Raw genomic sequence first — 16,764 nt, forward strand, 5'->3', positions numbered from 1 at the left:
GTTAGCCTAGTGATCGGTAATTTGAAATCATTACTAGTTATACCTAGAATTTTGTAAGTTTTAGTAATATTATTCGAGATTAACATGGAACAGTTATTTTTTGCATTCAACTAATTGTTATTTTTAAAAAGATTATACCTACACTTTCACTAATCACACTTGCCCTTCGATCAAGCTTTCCAAGAGTCCTATTCTGGTCCCAAAGTCTAATTTAGTAACATAATTTTTTTGCTCTCCGTTGAATTTAAGGGACCATGATTCCTGAGATCAAACACAATTAATTTCTCTAAGAAACTTTGCCTTGACTCTGAACAACCTTTACTAGGTACTTCCTAATGTTATTTATTTTAACATGTGCCGTCCGATAACTGAGACTAACATCTGTGTTATTCTTAAGTTTCTCTGACCTTATCAAATCATTTATTATGTATGAAATCGAAAAATAATTTGCTCGAATTTAAAAAGAAGTTAATACCAAATATATCAGGTGGTTCCTGTTAATGAAACTAAGGTCGTGTCGAATTGAACGGAATACTAAAAAAAGTGTATTGCAAAAATCGCCAAGGATATTATAAAACAAAGTATCAAGAGGGTGCGGTGTACTATGCGATGCGTGAGTATGTGTATGTAAGTATGTGCGAAGCAGTAAACTAGTGAACCCACAACTATTGTGTTGTGTTGACCAGTGAAGTTGTTAGTTGGTCCAATTTTATTAGTGTTTGTGTAATTGATAAAACAATAGTGATTACTTATTTTTGTCAAGACGTAGTGGAAATAAAGTCGTTCAAGCGTATATGTGTATAAGGTTTGGATCTTTTTTTAACTAAAAGCCAAGTAGCAGTCGCTATATAATAAAAGTTAGTTGGTTAGCTGGGTAATTAAGTTTTTGGAATATGCACACGCATATACAGTAATGTACAAATAGCGGACTTAATACCAAATGGCATTATCTACCAGGCAGTCGTTTGAAAGTCTAAATATATAGGTAAAAGAAGAAACTGACTGAATGACATATCAACGCACAGCTTAAACCGTTGGTCCTAGAGATTCCATATTTGGCACGTAAGTTCCTTATGGGTGTAGAGGAGCACTAAGAAAGGATTTTTAAAAATTCACCTCCTAAGGGGGTGAAATGGTGGTCCAAAGGTTGTATGGGAAAACAAGATAAGCTAGTATAATGATATGTGGTCACTTGGTCAGTGGTTTGGTCTTCTTCGCCACACTCGAAGAGGGTAGATTTAATGTCTATTAAGATGCTCTAATGTATAAATTATGCTCGGTGGTCATAATCGGTCCCCTAATCTGTTTCTGGGTCATGAATCTTGCAATGATTTAATTAAAGCATTACAGCAAAGGTTCTGTCCCATAAATTAGTTAATATTTAAAATATACGTCATATTTATTCAAGAATATTTGGGGATACCGTTTTATGAGGCAAGCATCCTGATGTTATCCCATGCATTATATTATAACTAGTTGCATTATCCATACGCACCTATACTTATTACTATATAATATTTATTATATAAATGGGAAAGTGTGTGTGTCTGTTTGTTTGTCTGTCTTTCACGGCAAAACGGAGCGACGAATAGACGTGATTTTTTAAGTGGATATAGTTGAAGGGAGCGCTGCCCCCTTCGTTCATATCGAGGGCTGCCAGAAGACTTGCTACATCTCACACCCGATGCAGCTGACTGGCTAAGCTCCCTGAATATTGACATTTGAAATGTAGAAATAATTTGCCTATTTTTAAATTGATGCCATACAACTAAATAAATAAAATAGTTGAAGGGATGGAGAGTGACATAGGCTTCTTTTTGTCTCTTTTAACGCGAGCGAAGCCGCGGGAAAAAGCTAGTATTATAATAATAGTATCTCTCCGTATTCATATTAGTCTCTTTCACAATGTGCAGTCAACCAATTTGGAACCCTAGGCCACTCTACAACCATGTCAAAATGACAAGCAGTAAGAAATTTCTTACAATCTGATTTATAACGTCACTATGACATAGTTCTACAGTGGCCTAGAGTTCCAATTGGTTGACTGTACCTACAAGAAAAACTAAGACCTTGATGATACTGTTTTATTATCCGTGACAAAAACGTTAAGTGGTGCCCTTTATAAAATTAAATTGAAGAAAAAGATAGAACCTTCACAGGATCTAACAATTAAGTAAGGATTTAAGTAAATTAAAGGTAAAGTTTTTAAAAATAACTTGATATTCTAGACAGTTTAATCTACCTACATTATTTGTTAAGCGAAAAGGAGGGTTTATATGTGAATGTGTTTAGTAAAACGTCCCACTTTGTCGGTTACCATTAAGGTGAGATTTACTTGTATCTTTTATGAATAAACTGACAAAGTGGCTTTATAGCAATCGACAAAGTGGGACGTTTTCACGTGCACACTCACATATATGAATGAAAAGAAATCGATTTATTTGATTTTAAAGTACTTACCTATTTCATCATCAATACTGTGCGTGTTCAATACATACCTACACTGCATAGTTGTTAGAGCATGTTCAGAATTTGGGACCCCCCAATTAGCGTAAGTTGTTAACAAAAATTAACTCGCTGTCAGTTTTGTGACGACAATTAAGCATGAAACCTGTCTAAAAATGTACTTTTTTCACATTCTCAATATAGATTATCGCTTACAGTTTATACAATGTGGGGCCTGTAACAAAGGCGAAGAATTGAACTCTAGGCTATTCTCCTTATACTGATCAACATTTGTTCGGCGACTTTTAAAAATAAAATGTATTTTGATTTTTATCACCCTTGAAAGTTTTTTCTAAGAGGTAATGTATTGCGAATTCTGTTAAGTCTAAAGTGTGACAGACAACGTCAATGACAACAATAATGGCGTACATTGAAGCTAATATTTATTTTGTATGAAAAATTAAAAATTTAAAGACTTCATAATTTTTAAAAGTCACTGAACAAATGTTGATCAGTATAAGGAGAATAGCCTACAGTTCAATTCTTCGCCTTTGTTACAGGCCCCACTCTGTATAATTAACTCTAAAACAATATTTTTGTAGAAATTTCTTGCAGAAATTCACCGTCAGTTTTGTGATGATAATTAACGTCACAAAACTGACGGTGAATTTTATTTAACAACTTACGCTAATTGGGGGGTTCTAAATTCTGAAAATGCCCGTTAATGAGATTCAGAAAAGGGGACGGACTGAAAATCAGCTCTGTGCAGTCCATTTCTAATAAAATGGCTGCACAGCATAACGTGCTAAGCCCGTTCCTTTTGACAGTTTTGACATGCGTGCAAATTGTTTATCTTATCTTTTAACCCCCGAAGTAAGAACGACGGGGTGTTATAAGTTTGACGTGTCTGTCTGTCTGTCTATCTGTGTGTGTGTCTCCCGAACGGATGAACCGATTTAGATTTAGTTCTTTTTGTCTGAAAGCTGAGTTTGTCGAAAGTGTTCTTAGCTATGTTTCATGAAAATCGGTCTACTATGTCGCGGTCGGGGGTTTTTCAAAATTTTAATTTTGTGGTTATTAATATATTTGTGTGTCAATAAATGTTTTCTTATTATTATTTATGTGTTATTTTTAGTCTTATTTTATTTAGCAGTAGCCCTAGCACGAGTCACTGACATTGTCAAATTTACTATGTATTGCAGGTTTCGGGCAAAATGCAGACCAAAACTTCAACCGTTGTCGGCCTCTTAGTGTTTTTATCCCTTGTGTATAAATGTGAGTATATTTTCGATAGATATAAATAATAATAATAAATAAATAAATACATATTGGACCACCTTACACAGATCAGCTTCGCCCCAAACGGCCCAAACTAAGCAAAACTTGTACTATGGCTATTGGGTGCTAAGCGACGGTATACATACTTAAATAGATAAATACAGACTTATATACATAGAAAACATCCATGACTCAGAGACAAATATCTGTGCTCATCACACAAATAAATGCCCTTACCTGGATTCGAACCCATCAGGACCGCGGCTCAGCAGACAGGGTCACTACCGACTGAGCCAGACCGGTCGTCAATATTTAACAGGAACAGACTTGTGATACCTATATACTCGTAATTATCTACTATTATTATTTACTTGTATCTGTTTCATTTCGAGCGAAATATACTGATGAGCGCATAAACTAAAATAAACACACGAGCATAGTAGTGACTCTTACTTATTACCCAGTAAAAAAGTCAATATTTAGTCACTTTGGAGTTTGGCATCTGAATAATCAGTAGGTATTGGAAACATATCGTATAACAAAAAGTCGAATCGGGCAGTAAGCCTCCTCCAATAACTTTTATTTTAAAGTAATGGGCCATTTTTTTTTTTTCAAAGTTGTCCACCCCTCTTTTTTTGTAACATGGGTATTTTTTACGCGGTTCATACCTACTCAGAATCGCGAGGTCTTTCGATCCTGATAGGAGAAAAAAAATGTCCCAAGATTTCCATACATTTTTCAATCTTTCCATTCCGTTACCGCCGTACAAAATGTATGAAAAAATGGTAACGGAATGAGAACAAAACTTTGGGGCACCTCTCTCCTATCCCGTCTCCTATTAGCATTGAAAGAGCTCGCGATTCTGAGAGGAAACCACGTAAAAATTACCAAATCCAAAAAAGTGGGGGGGGGGGGACAACTTTGGAAACAAAGGCCCTAATGCAGAAATCGTAACCCCATTTTCAATCTACATACCTAATTTAAAGAATATAGGGACTGCTTCTTATTTACTCAAATGTTAGTAAACGGCAATCTAAATATGTTTCAGCATCCGCAATACAATGCTACTACTGCAACAGTGCCAACAACAGTGCCTGTCTCGACCCCAATGAGATTGAGGAAGAGGTAAATAAGGGTTTCCCAAAATATCGCTGCTTTGGACTCAGTGGAGCGCAGAGCCAGGAGGACGATTGGCGATAAGAAGCTAACGGCTAAGCTACAGTCTTTGGCTCATCGGCGGAAAGTCGCCAGTCTGTCGGTGTTTTACAGGTTGCACTTCGGGGAGTGTGCTCAAGAGCTACACGAGCTTATTCCACCGTCCCCATTCTACCATCGGACTCTTAGACGCACGGCCGGTTTTCATCCTTTCTTGATAGATATTCCGCGAATTTGCACGAAGCGCTTTACTTCTTCTTTTCTTATGCGCACTGCCAAGGAGTGGAATTCCTTGCCGGCGGCTATATTTCCGAGCTCATATAACAAGGCAACCTTCAAATCAAGGGTGAACAGGCATCTGGGCGAGCCACGCTCTCCATCGCAGGCCACGTCTTTGCCTTTGGCTAGTGTGTGGTCAAGAGTAAGCCCGTTCATAATTAAAAAAAAAACATATCGACGCTGAATCGGCTTTCGTCGACCAAAAAATCGCTCATTAGTATGACCATGCGTACGGCTGCGTTCAGCGACGACGACGCGTAAGCGTCTTCATACTAAGGAGAGATAGGTTTGGGGAAATCCTTAGTGCGTTATCACATTATCCGATTCGATATCGGATGTCGGACCGATATCTCATACATTACTGACGCCATCTTGGATTTTTTCCATTGAAATCCTTATATCCGATATCGGATGGGCTTACAGTAACGTTACTATGACAGACCTATTATAGCGGAAATATTCACTGTGTTAGATGGCGTTTTGGTTGATCACTGGACTTGTGATACACTGGTTGTGACTTCAAGTCCCACCAAAGACAATGAATTCTTCCAATTTAAATTTACTGACTCGTAAAATAATAATGCATTTTTTTAGATCCGCGGACGCATCATACCGGTCGTGGACTGCGCAGTAGCTATCCCACAGCCGATTTCCGTGAGATTCTTCTGTCGGAAGATCGTTCAGACCAGTAGGTTACCAAATATCTATTAATAAAAGTATTATTAATCTCTAACTAAATAGTACAAGCACCTGCAATAAATGGAACTTATTGTAAAACGTTAACTTGTGATCACCAGAGTTCATGGACTTAAATTGTTGATCCACTTAATAGCCCATGGATTTTATACTGGACACGTTCTTGCTTAACTATGAAATAACAAAGTTATTGTGACCTCTCTAAATGGCTCAACAATTAAAGTCCCTGAGTGTACCTCATCCCCCCTGAGTGTATCATAGTCCCGGGGTGTATCAGTGTATCTTGCATTACCTTATAGTCCTTTAGTAGAACTTTATATCATCAATAGGTTAAAAAATAGATTTTTATTCAAAACCTATTATTTTATTTCAGTTTACCACACGAGACGTGAAAACGATGTGCGTATAACTCGCGGCTGCGGCTGGATGCCTTCTGAGAAGCCGTGCTACCGCGCAGATAACAGCGACCATCTAGAAACTGTGTGTCAATGCTTCTCTGTAAGTATAAATATATTTTACTAGCTTTTCCCGCGGCTTCGCCCGCGTACTAATCTAATCTTCTTTTCCCATACAAACTTTTTGGACCCCCATTTCACCCCCTTGGGAGGTAAGTTTTGAAAAATCCTTTCTTAGTGCTCCTCTACACCTTATAAGGAATTTACGTGTCAAATTTCTATAAAACCTAAATTGTCCATCTATAGGCCGTCACAGTATGCATGTCTAGTTGTCTACAGCTTCTAGTTAACGAGGATTTTCGTTTTCGCGTTCGCCTAGTAATATAATATAATAATGACTCCACGGCCGATACGGCCACGGCGACTGCTTTCAAGTCCGTTGCTGTTAGGGTATGCAAACCGGTTAACCGGTTAACCGAAAAACCGGTTAACCGAGACTTTTGGGCCTCGGTTAAAAACCGGTTTTCATAGTCTCTAACCGGTTAATAACCGAAACTATATTTATTTCCCAAAATGACCAAATTAGGCATAAAAAAGAGTCAAAAGTATGTAATTCTTCAATGTTTTGTAACAATAAAGATTTATTTATTATTTATTTACTTATTATAAATGGGCTTACTCTAAGCCAAAGGCAAAGACGTGGCCTACGATGGAGTGAGCTCGCCCAGAAGATGCCTGTTCACTCTTGATTTGAATACTTTTCATTGACAACATTACGCACCTGCACTGAATTTCTTAAAGAAGTCATAGTATAGTCCACTCAAAAATATATTTTATACAGTAGAGTCTGGTTAGTATTACGACTCCGCATGTACCTAACGTCCAACGGCTTACAATAACCGAATAACGGAAGAACAGGTATTTGTTTGATTTTCATATGTGATATTATGAAAGTACACCCGTTTATTACGACTCCGGTTTTAACGTCCAACCGCTTTTTACGACGTAATTTTACGCAAAATCCATCCGTCAAGTCTGGTTACAACGACGAGCGACAACGTGTTTACTAGTAAATTGAGGAAACAAAACTATTTCCGCCCTAAGCACGGCCCCCTGTCTTGCCTACAAGTAGCAAGATGAGATTGTGGCCATGTGACTTTTTGGAGCATTGGTTTTAATAATTTTAACCATTAGTTCGCCTCGGGTCTAGTCTTATAAGCTAAATAGAACCCACTTTTTATTTCTCGATTGCGTATAAACCAGTTTTACATAATAAAAAAATCGATTGTCATATTAGTTACGTAAATCGAGGTTCAAGGAATGCGACTATTTATTATTACGATATACGACAGTAATTTGCCGGTGATGAGCAAGCACGCATACCATAAAATGACATATCTTTAAACCGAAATGAAATTCGTTTTGTACGGCGTCCAGTTAGTACGACGTAATCTCAGCGGTCCCTTGGGCGTGGTTATATCCGGACTCTATATGTCCGTATCATCCATGTATTGGGTAGTCTGTGAGGGAAAATTAAGATCTTGGTTTTCTTACGTTAATTCCTTGTAAATATTACTAGTGTCTCTGGGAGCTGTAGAGTAGACCTCCGCGACATGCTTAGAAACGCACAACTGACAAATATTTAGTTCTTAAAGTGATTATCACAGTAAAGTCACGACAGTTTTAAGCGCCATATACACTATGGGCACTCAAGTCATTTGTGGCATCTTCTGCATTTTACAAAATTTACAAAAACTGGATAAAAATGATCTTCATCGTGCAAGTAATACCTGCTACGATATCATAAACAACAGAATTCTGGAATGTAATGGTAATATTATTGCGTAGTACGGTAATTTACTAAAAATCCGCAAAACCGGTTAAAAACCGGTTAACCGGTTTTGAATGTATAGGTTCGGTTATTAACCGGTTTTTAAAGTTAACCGGTTTTTGCAAACCCTAGTTGCTGTCTCAGGTGTGCTCGCCAATGGCTGACGTAGCTGATCTTGTTGGCAAATGTTCGTGGACACTGCGGACACGTTAATATAGTTAATTAGTTATATTGTATTGCCGCAAGTGGTCGGGCTTTTATTTTGTCGCGCTTGGAATCTAGCTCTGAGCGCCGTTGATATCATATAAACAGATCAGGCCCCGTAGCCGAATGGCATTTCTCCGACGCCAAACGAAAGCGATACGCCGCTGGCTCTGTCGCGCCAATACGCAAGCGCGATAGAGATAGATATCTACTAGCGCTTCGTTTCGTGAGCGATTGTGCCGTTCGGCTAGCCACCCAGGACCCGTAGCCGAATGGCATTTCTCCGACGCCAAACGAAAACGAAACGTAGTCCGGCTCGGTCGCGACAATACGCAAGAGCGATAGGGATAGATATCTAATAGCGTTTCGTTTCGTGAGCGTTTCGTGAGCGTTTGTGCCATTCGGCTACGCATACAGATGCACGGACGGAAACGTACGCTAAGCCATGAGTACTTTAATGATTCATTAGATTCATCGGCTTACTCCAAATATCAGCGTGAATATTTGGAAATCACACAGACACGGTATAAAACCGAAATACCCGAACCCCTGGTGCCGTAGTAGCCGAATGGCATTTCTGCGACGCGAAACGAAAACGAATCGCCGCGAAAGGTAATAGTCTGGCTCTGTCGCACCAATACACACGAGCGATAGAGATAGATATCTACGAGCGTTTCGTTTCGTGAGCGTTTGTGCCATTCGGCTACGCATCCTGGCCCCGTAGCCGAATGGCATTTCTCCGACGCCAAACGAAAGCGATACGCCGCTGGCTCTGTCGCGCCAATACGCAAGCGCGATAGAGATAGATATCTACTAGCGCTTCGTTTCGTGAGCGTTTCGTGAGCGTTTGTGCCATTCGGCTAGCCACCCTGGCGTCTATATTTAGGTTTATCACATTCACTGCCACCCCCTTTTCCTGGACATTCACTATTAAGTTTAGTATAAATGCGTGTGGTAAAGTGGAGCTGAACTGAACTGCGGATTACCAGGCAGTGTCACTATGAGCAAGGTCAGACCGGTCATGTCAGTAATTATAATCCGTGTTATAATTTTTGAATTGTAACATTGCATTATGTTTAGAGTTTTCATAATTTTCTCTATGAATATTACAAGTGGCTGCACATAAATTTAGCGCTGACAGTTATTGCGCAGAAGTCAAAAACAGGTCTCTCAGGGGATTACAGGGGGTGAAGGGTACGCGTCCCCATGCGCAACTATCCCCTCCACATTTCTTAAAGAAAGGTATGGTCAACCTTACAAAATATTTTTTTTACAAAAGCTTATTTTTGAGTGTTTTCAACTATGTACTTCTATTTGTTGCAGGATCATTGCAACAGCGGAGACCATGTCAGCCCGGATACGGCTGTAGCCTTCTTTCTGTTACTCTCCTCAGTGTTGTACTTCTACCGTTGAATCATTCCTAATAAAGATATTTACATGCACTGTCATTATTACATTTCGTGTTCTTTTCATGACTTTATAATACTAGATAGCGAGAGCATCATGGGAAACGTATATTATTTTTGGTTCTAGTAAGAAGGCCGCTGTTCAGTAAAGTATTTTCCATATAATTAACACATTCACAGCGAAACAAAAAATGGCGCACTACGTCAGAAATCCGTCGTAATTTGTAACCGCCTGCTTGTATGACTAGCGGGTTCTCCGGTATCTGAGCAAATATCTCGAGTGCTCACTGGGCGGGTTTTTGGTTGCGCAACTGTTAAATTTGACGTTTTCGCTATTGACTATTGTTTCGTATTCTAAGCTCACAGTAATCACGCAGCAATGAACACTGAAAACAGCATTTTAATGAAATTAAAATTATGCTTCCAAAATTTCAAGTGAACATTCCCATTCCCACTGAGCTAAAAAATCTGATATTGGGTGACAATGCAATTATTATTATGATGACATGGCGCTGATCTAATGGAGCCATAGCAAATGTGTCACAAATCAACCCGTAAAATGTCTTGAAGTTGTCTGTTTAAAAAAAGTACAGTCAGCAAAAAAGCTTGTACCAAACATACCTCAGACAATTATGATCAAATATGTGAGAGAAACGCGTTCCTACGCATACAGTCTTAAGCTCGTGTGGGTGAACGCGCACCATGCTTGTATGAGTGAGACAAGACAGGTCGACGGGTCGGTTTTTGACAGGCGGTAACTGTGATGTAACCGAGCGGATAGACGACACTTTCAGCTTGACGCGGGAGTAGCCATACTTTATGACAGTACTATGTGGCAGAAATCTGTGCCAAAAATGTTGTTAACTTGTTTGTAAATTTATATGATATTGTTATTGATATGGGAGTTGCAGTATACAGTGATAAACAGCAGAAGCCCTGGCGGCGGCGTGGGCTCACGGCGTGTTTGAACGCCCTTTATTTAGGTTAAGCTGCATGTGGATCCCCAGTTACAGCGGATGCGTGAATGAAGAAATACTTACACTATACATAAGAGACAGGTGTGAGTCTCTGGTAAACTGTTCATACAGTTTTGCAGTGAACTATACTAGACTAAAACACTATACATATGTTTTAATATTTCAAATGATAAAAAAATGGCCATGTATTTTATTTTTGTTATTTGAATAGGGAAAGCAGGGATCCTGGACCTGAGCTGGGAATGCACATTGACAATGGTCGTGACCGTTAACGCATTGTGGCAGTCTTATTTTTAATTTTGGTACAAGCATATCTCGAGACAATTATCCAGTTGAAAGTCCTGACAGAATATATCGGTGAAGGACGAATGGACAGAGTCACACATTACGGTTTCCTTTTGAATCTTCTTGTTGCGAAGCCCTTGGTCAAGTTAACTCGATGAGAAACGAATATTTATTTAAAATTGCAAACGGGACTTAATTGCGTATTACTATGTTTTAAACACTTACACCAACCTCCGACGTTTCAAGTGGGTAGTCAGGACCAAGTGCGGGTAGTTCGAAAAACTCGTACAGCTAGAAGATGTTGATGTCAACTTCAGCCAGTCTGCTCCGAGACCACGCGGGAACAATGCCGTCCTTGAAACGTCGGAGGTTGGTGTTTAGAACATAGTGTTTCAAACATAGTAATACGCGATTAAGTCCGTCCTTGAAACGTCGAAGGTTGGTGTTTAAAACATAGTGTTTCAATAGGCGATTAAGTTTTTGCCTACCTAGTCAAATCAGCTTCTTTTTATGAACTGTCAAAACGATTTACTAATATGTAATTACTATGAAATACTGAGGAGTGACGTCACGGTCAATTAATTTATTTTATATTTTTCTCTTTGACTTATTACATATAAATTATGTTTAAAAATAACTACTGTCCATATTTTTCTTCTAATTGCTGGTGGTGCTTTATTTCGTGCATTGCATAGAATATTTTATTTTAAGTATAGGAAACTAGCCTATGGAAGTGTAAATCGTTGAAAAACTAATAGTAAAACAAACGACGACACAGTAACACCGCGACCGTGACTGCGAACGATGTCGTCGCGTCGCATCGCGTGTCATAGTTCATCGACGTCGCCCACCTAAGACACTTAGAGACAGAAATAAACCGGCCAAGAGCGTGTCGGGCCACGCTCAGTGTAGGGTTCCGTAGTTTTCCGTATTTTTCTCAAAAACTACTGAACCTATCAAGTTCAAAACAATTTTCCTAGAAAGTCTTTATAAAGTTCTACTTTTGTGATTTTTTCATATTTTTTAAACATATGATTCAAAAGTTAGAGGGGGGGGGGACGCACTTTTTTTCCTTTAGGAGCGATTATTTCCGAAAATATTAATATTATCAAAAAATGATCTTAGTAAACCCTTATTCATTTTTAAATACCTATCCAACGATATATCACACGTTGGGGTTGGAATGAAAAAAAAATATCAGCCCCCACTTTACATGTAGGGGGGGTACCTTAATAAAACATTTTTTTCCAATTTTTATTTTTGTACTTTGTTGGCGTGATTGATATACATATTGGTACCAAATTTCAGCTTTTTAGTACTAACGGTTACTGAGATTATCCGCGGACGGACGGACGGACGGACAGACAGATATGGCGAAACTATAAGGGTTCCTAGTTGACTACGGAACCCTAAAAAGGTAAACGATAAGTATATGACGCCTCTATTGGGCCCCCACGCGCACTGGTCCCACGCTTCAGTTTAAACAGCGCTATTTGCTGATGCTGCAAATCGTTTGTTTATGGATCGAGGCTTATTTATATGCCCACACGGACCTTATGTATCGTGTAAAATTTATAGTTACTCGTGCCGATACAGCTGACATCGATTTATTCGACGATTGAACGAAATTTTTCTGCAAAAGTGCGAGTTTGTAATTGAGATGTTTTTACGAATATACGTTACAAATTATCAAAGGACAATATGAATATGACGTTCGTCGGTAAAGTTGCCTTATAGTGACGTATTACTCGTTTGCCTGTGTGTGTGTTTGTCTGTGGCACACCTCGGACACTGGCGACCAAATATATATGAAAGAGGCGGTTCCTAGCACACAGTCTAAGCTCGTGTAGGTGAACGCGTATTATGCTTGTATGAGTGAAATATGACAGGTCGATTGTTCGCGTTTTTGACAGGCGGTAACTGTGAGGTAACCGAGAGCGGGGCGGAACTTTCAGCGGGAAGCAGGGAGTGGCCATACTGTACGATAGTACTCTTTATTATACTGTGCTTATATTAGTGATGTATTACTATTTCCTAATTTACCCCCAACGCAAAAACGACGGGGTGTTATAAGTTTGACGTGCCTGTCTGTCTGTTTGTCTGTGTGTATGTCTGTATGTGGCCTTGTAGCTCCCGAACGGATTACCTGATTTAGATTAAGTTTTTTTTTGTTTGAAAGCTGAATTAGTCGAGAGTATTCTTAGCCATGTTTCATGAAAATGGGTCCACTATTTTTATTATTTATTAAGAACTTTTTATCAATGAGCAAAAAGGAAATTCGTAACTCGTGTCAATTTAACAGGCCGTGTTTTAATTTATCTCTACTCGTTTCGAACTTCCTTTTTTACGCACTTGTATCGTAATGTACTATTTATTTATTCCCTAAGTTTATTCAATTTGATACGCTCCTACCGGCCTATTTAATACCGGACTTCTAATAACGGAAGGCCAAAAGTCCTCCAGTTTAATTTGCCGCCACCGCTGCAGGGCAGCTTATCCAAGATCATTCCATTTATTTATACCTAAGCTACGTGGGTGACTCAATTGCAAACGGACTATTATTACAAGAACTTTTTTATTACTGCAAATTAATTTAAAATAACATCTTGGTAAATCAGCGTCTTGGAAAAAATGGTTTATTAAAAGCTACCCTTTCTTGATATAACTAGCGATTTTATGAGGAGTCAGTGGGGTTCTTAGGTCAATTTGCGTAGCGTCTGCCGGCTTAGAAAAATGACAATCGCTAGACGCCAATCGAAACGTAGTCTGGTTCTGTCACGCCGATACGGAAGAGCGAGAGAGATAGCTACGATTACGATATTATCGTAAGCGTTTGTGCATTTGGATATGTACCCTCTTCGAAAAGAGAAGAGTAGTAGAATGTATTAAAATTCATACATTTCACGACTCTTCGCTTTCCGCACGATCCCTAGGTAGGCGTTTTAATTGAATGATCAAACGAACTTACCATAAGTGAAGTTCGATCATAATTATCTTGTCTTCGTCGAAGAGATTTAAAAACATCATATTTACTAATGTAGTTATGTCCTGAGCAACTTGCGAACCTACTCGCACCAGTATTTTAGCGCTGGAGGAGGGTAGAAATGAAAAAATTGTTGGTTACCTACCCTCAGCGCTAGTCTATATAAGGCTTGACAGCCCCTGATGGTCTCATTATTTTCAGAGTACAGAGCAAGCATTGATTTTTTAGGGATTAATAATGGGAGGGAGGGTTTTTAAATCTCTTCGACGAAGACAAGATAATTATGATCGAACTTCACTTATGGTAAGTTCGTTTGATCATTCAATTATCTTGTCTTCGTCTCTTAGATTTAAAAACATCATATTTACTAATGTAGATGTTCAGAGAACAATCAATGCTGCGAAATCAAAACGATAGCTGAAGTTATATACTTAAATTATAATAATAACACAAATTATAATCACACATGGTATTTATTACAGATCACACATGGTATATGGCAATAATTACACATGACAATTAACAACACATGTATAACAATTACATTATTACGGACCATCAATCACTGGTCTATTATAGAAATTAGCAAAGACAGTTGACTGGTTGGACCAGCCAGCTGCTTTTCTGATAACGTCAATGCTAACGCCAGCCCGTGAGGCCGCGGAGGTTGTGGCATGGCGCGTGGAGTGAGCGCCGAAAATACTAATATCAATGCCACTCTCCTGCAGGACCTGTTTGATCCACCGCCCAATAGTTTGGGATGAAACAGGTCTGTAAGGTTTCTTATACGTAAGCAAGAGTTTATCTTCATTCAACCTATGGATTGCAGTTAGTGCGATATATTTTTGTAGCGTAGCACACGGGCATATACCTGGCCTTTGATTAAAAAATGACAGCTCTATTACAGGTTGTGCTCGGCCGATTCTCGATGTTTTAATTAAGTCTGTGATGATAATCACAATCTTATCATTATAAAAAGTAATATTTGAAATTTTAATCAAAGACAAAGTTTGGATTCTCTGGGCAGTAGCCAAAGCAAGAAGCATAACTAGTTTTTTACTTAAGTTTTCTAAATCGATTGTATCATTTGATAATGAATCTAAATAATCTAATACCGTACTAGGGTTCCATGTGACATTATAACGAGGGAAAGATGGTTTTAGTTTGAAAACTCCTCGAAAGAACCTTCGAACACTCTCGTCTTGACTTATATTATTTGATGAGATCAAGGACAAAGCGGATCTATGATTATTTAACGTACCATAGCATGATCCGCTTTCAAAACATTTGGACAAAAAATCTAACAATGGCGCAACTTCGACATTATAAAAATCTACGTTATTTTGTTCACAATATTGCCACCAAAGTTTCAGACTAGAGGAGTACTGCGACTTAGTACTCTGTGTGATTGAGGAAAGTAAGACATTTAAGGCCGACTCTGGTACCCCTCTTCTGATAAAGCTTTCCCTGATAATACGCTCGCTGCCAGGGTAAGGTGCCGGTGCAGCGGGTGAGTTAATCTGAAAGCAGATGACAAGAGATATTTACTTGGAGGGAAAAAAACAACTTCACCCATAGTTAATGTCTTAAAGAGGGGATACCAGGGCTGAGACGGCCAATAGGGAACAATAACTATACCCGTCGCCTTATCAGCGACGATTTTATTTAAAGTTTTCAATATAAGTGCAAACGGTGGGAATGCGTAAAAGAAAAAAGGTTTCCAATGGATAGTGAATGCGTCAATATTATACGCGAACGGATCTTTTTCCAAGATATATACTTAGGGCATTTGGCATTTATACGAGATGCAAATAAATCAATGTCTGGTTGACCAAACTTCTCTATAACATTATTGTAAGCTGTGTCTTGCAATTGCCATTCACCGTCGATGTTAATTTTCCTTGACTCAGTATCTGCTTCGATATTTAAGGAAGATTTAATATAGGATGCAAAAATAAAAATCCTTCTATCCTCGCACCACTTCCATATCATATTAGCTACATAATTTAGGTGTGGGTATTGCACGCCACCCATTCGGTTGATATACGATATGGCGGTGGTGTTGTCAACGCGCAAAAGTATATCACAATTAACTTTATCACTAGCAAATGATTTCAAACCAAAATAGACAGCTAACAGTTCCAGATAGTTGATGTGATGTTTACGTTCTATATCAGTCCATTGACCCCCGGTTTTTTCACCATTTGAAGCAGCGCCCCAACCGGTAGTGGATGCATCGGTAAATATTTCCTGAATATAGTTATATTTTTGAACAGGATTAGTCGCTGACAAAATGTTATGCTGCCACCACCGTAAGTCATCACGCACACTATCTGGAACTGCCATAAACTTGTCGTAATCATCTTTAGATTTAAGTAAAGCTAAATATTTGGCTCTCTCCATTGACTTAGTGTAAAGCCAGCCATATGTGATTGCTGGACACGCAGCTGTAAGTGTGCCTAGAAAACTTGCGAAATCACGAATCCGTATATTTTTAGTAGTTAACATTTTATTTGTACGTTCTAAAATATTTTCTCGTTTTTTCTGTGGTAATTTTAAACACATCATTTTAGAATCCAAAACAAAGCCTAAAAAAATGCTTTCTTTTCCTGCGACTAAATTGCTTTTAGTGTAGTTAATAATAAATCCTAACTTTTCTAGGCATTCTATAGTATGGCTAGCATTTTTCAAACAATCTTCTTTGGAACGTCCTATACAGAGTATATCATCAAGATATCTTACAGACTGAAATCCTAATGCTCTTAAATACGACACAACCGGTTGTAATATTTTTGTAAAAATATACGGGGCCGAAGAGAGGCCGAATGGG

The 16,764-nt window shown here is 38.6% G+C and overlaps 2 protein-coding genes across 2 annotated transcripts in view; one reads left to right on the top strand and one right to left on the bottom strand.

Moving 5' to 3' along the window:
* Positions 1-3,981, bottom strand: part of LOC125235721 (pickpocket protein 28-like) — a 58,625-nt gene extending 54,644 nt beyond the window's left edge. Inside the window, exon 1 of the mRNA XM_048142294.1 lies at positions 3,961-3,981. The gene's annotated coding sequence lies outside the window, so the exon portion shown is untranslated. The remainder of the gene's footprint in view (positions 1-3,960) is intronic.
* LOC125235723 lies at positions 643-9,737 on the top strand. Its single transcript, XM_048142296.1, has 6 exons — positions 643-805; positions 3,648-3,720; positions 4,772-4,848; positions 5,752-5,845; positions 6,227-6,351; positions 9,607-9,737. The coding sequence occupies exons 2-6, from the start codon at positions 3,660-3,662 to the stop codon at positions 9,694-9,696; spliced, it is 447 nt and encodes a 148-aa protein (XP_047998253.1). The 5' UTR covers positions 643-805; positions 3,648-3,659; the 3' UTR covers positions 9,697-9,737.
* The last annotated feature ends 7,027 nt before the right edge of the window (positions 9,738-16,764 follow it).

The sequence above is a fragment of the Leguminivora glycinivorella genome, chromosome 18 (assembly GCF_023078275.1).
Source record: "Leguminivora glycinivorella isolate SPB_JAAS2020 chromosome 18, LegGlyc_1.1, whole genome shotgun sequence".
Taxonomy (NCBI): Eukaryota; Metazoa; Arthropoda; class Insecta; order Lepidoptera; family Tortricidae; genus Leguminivora; species Leguminivora glycinivorella.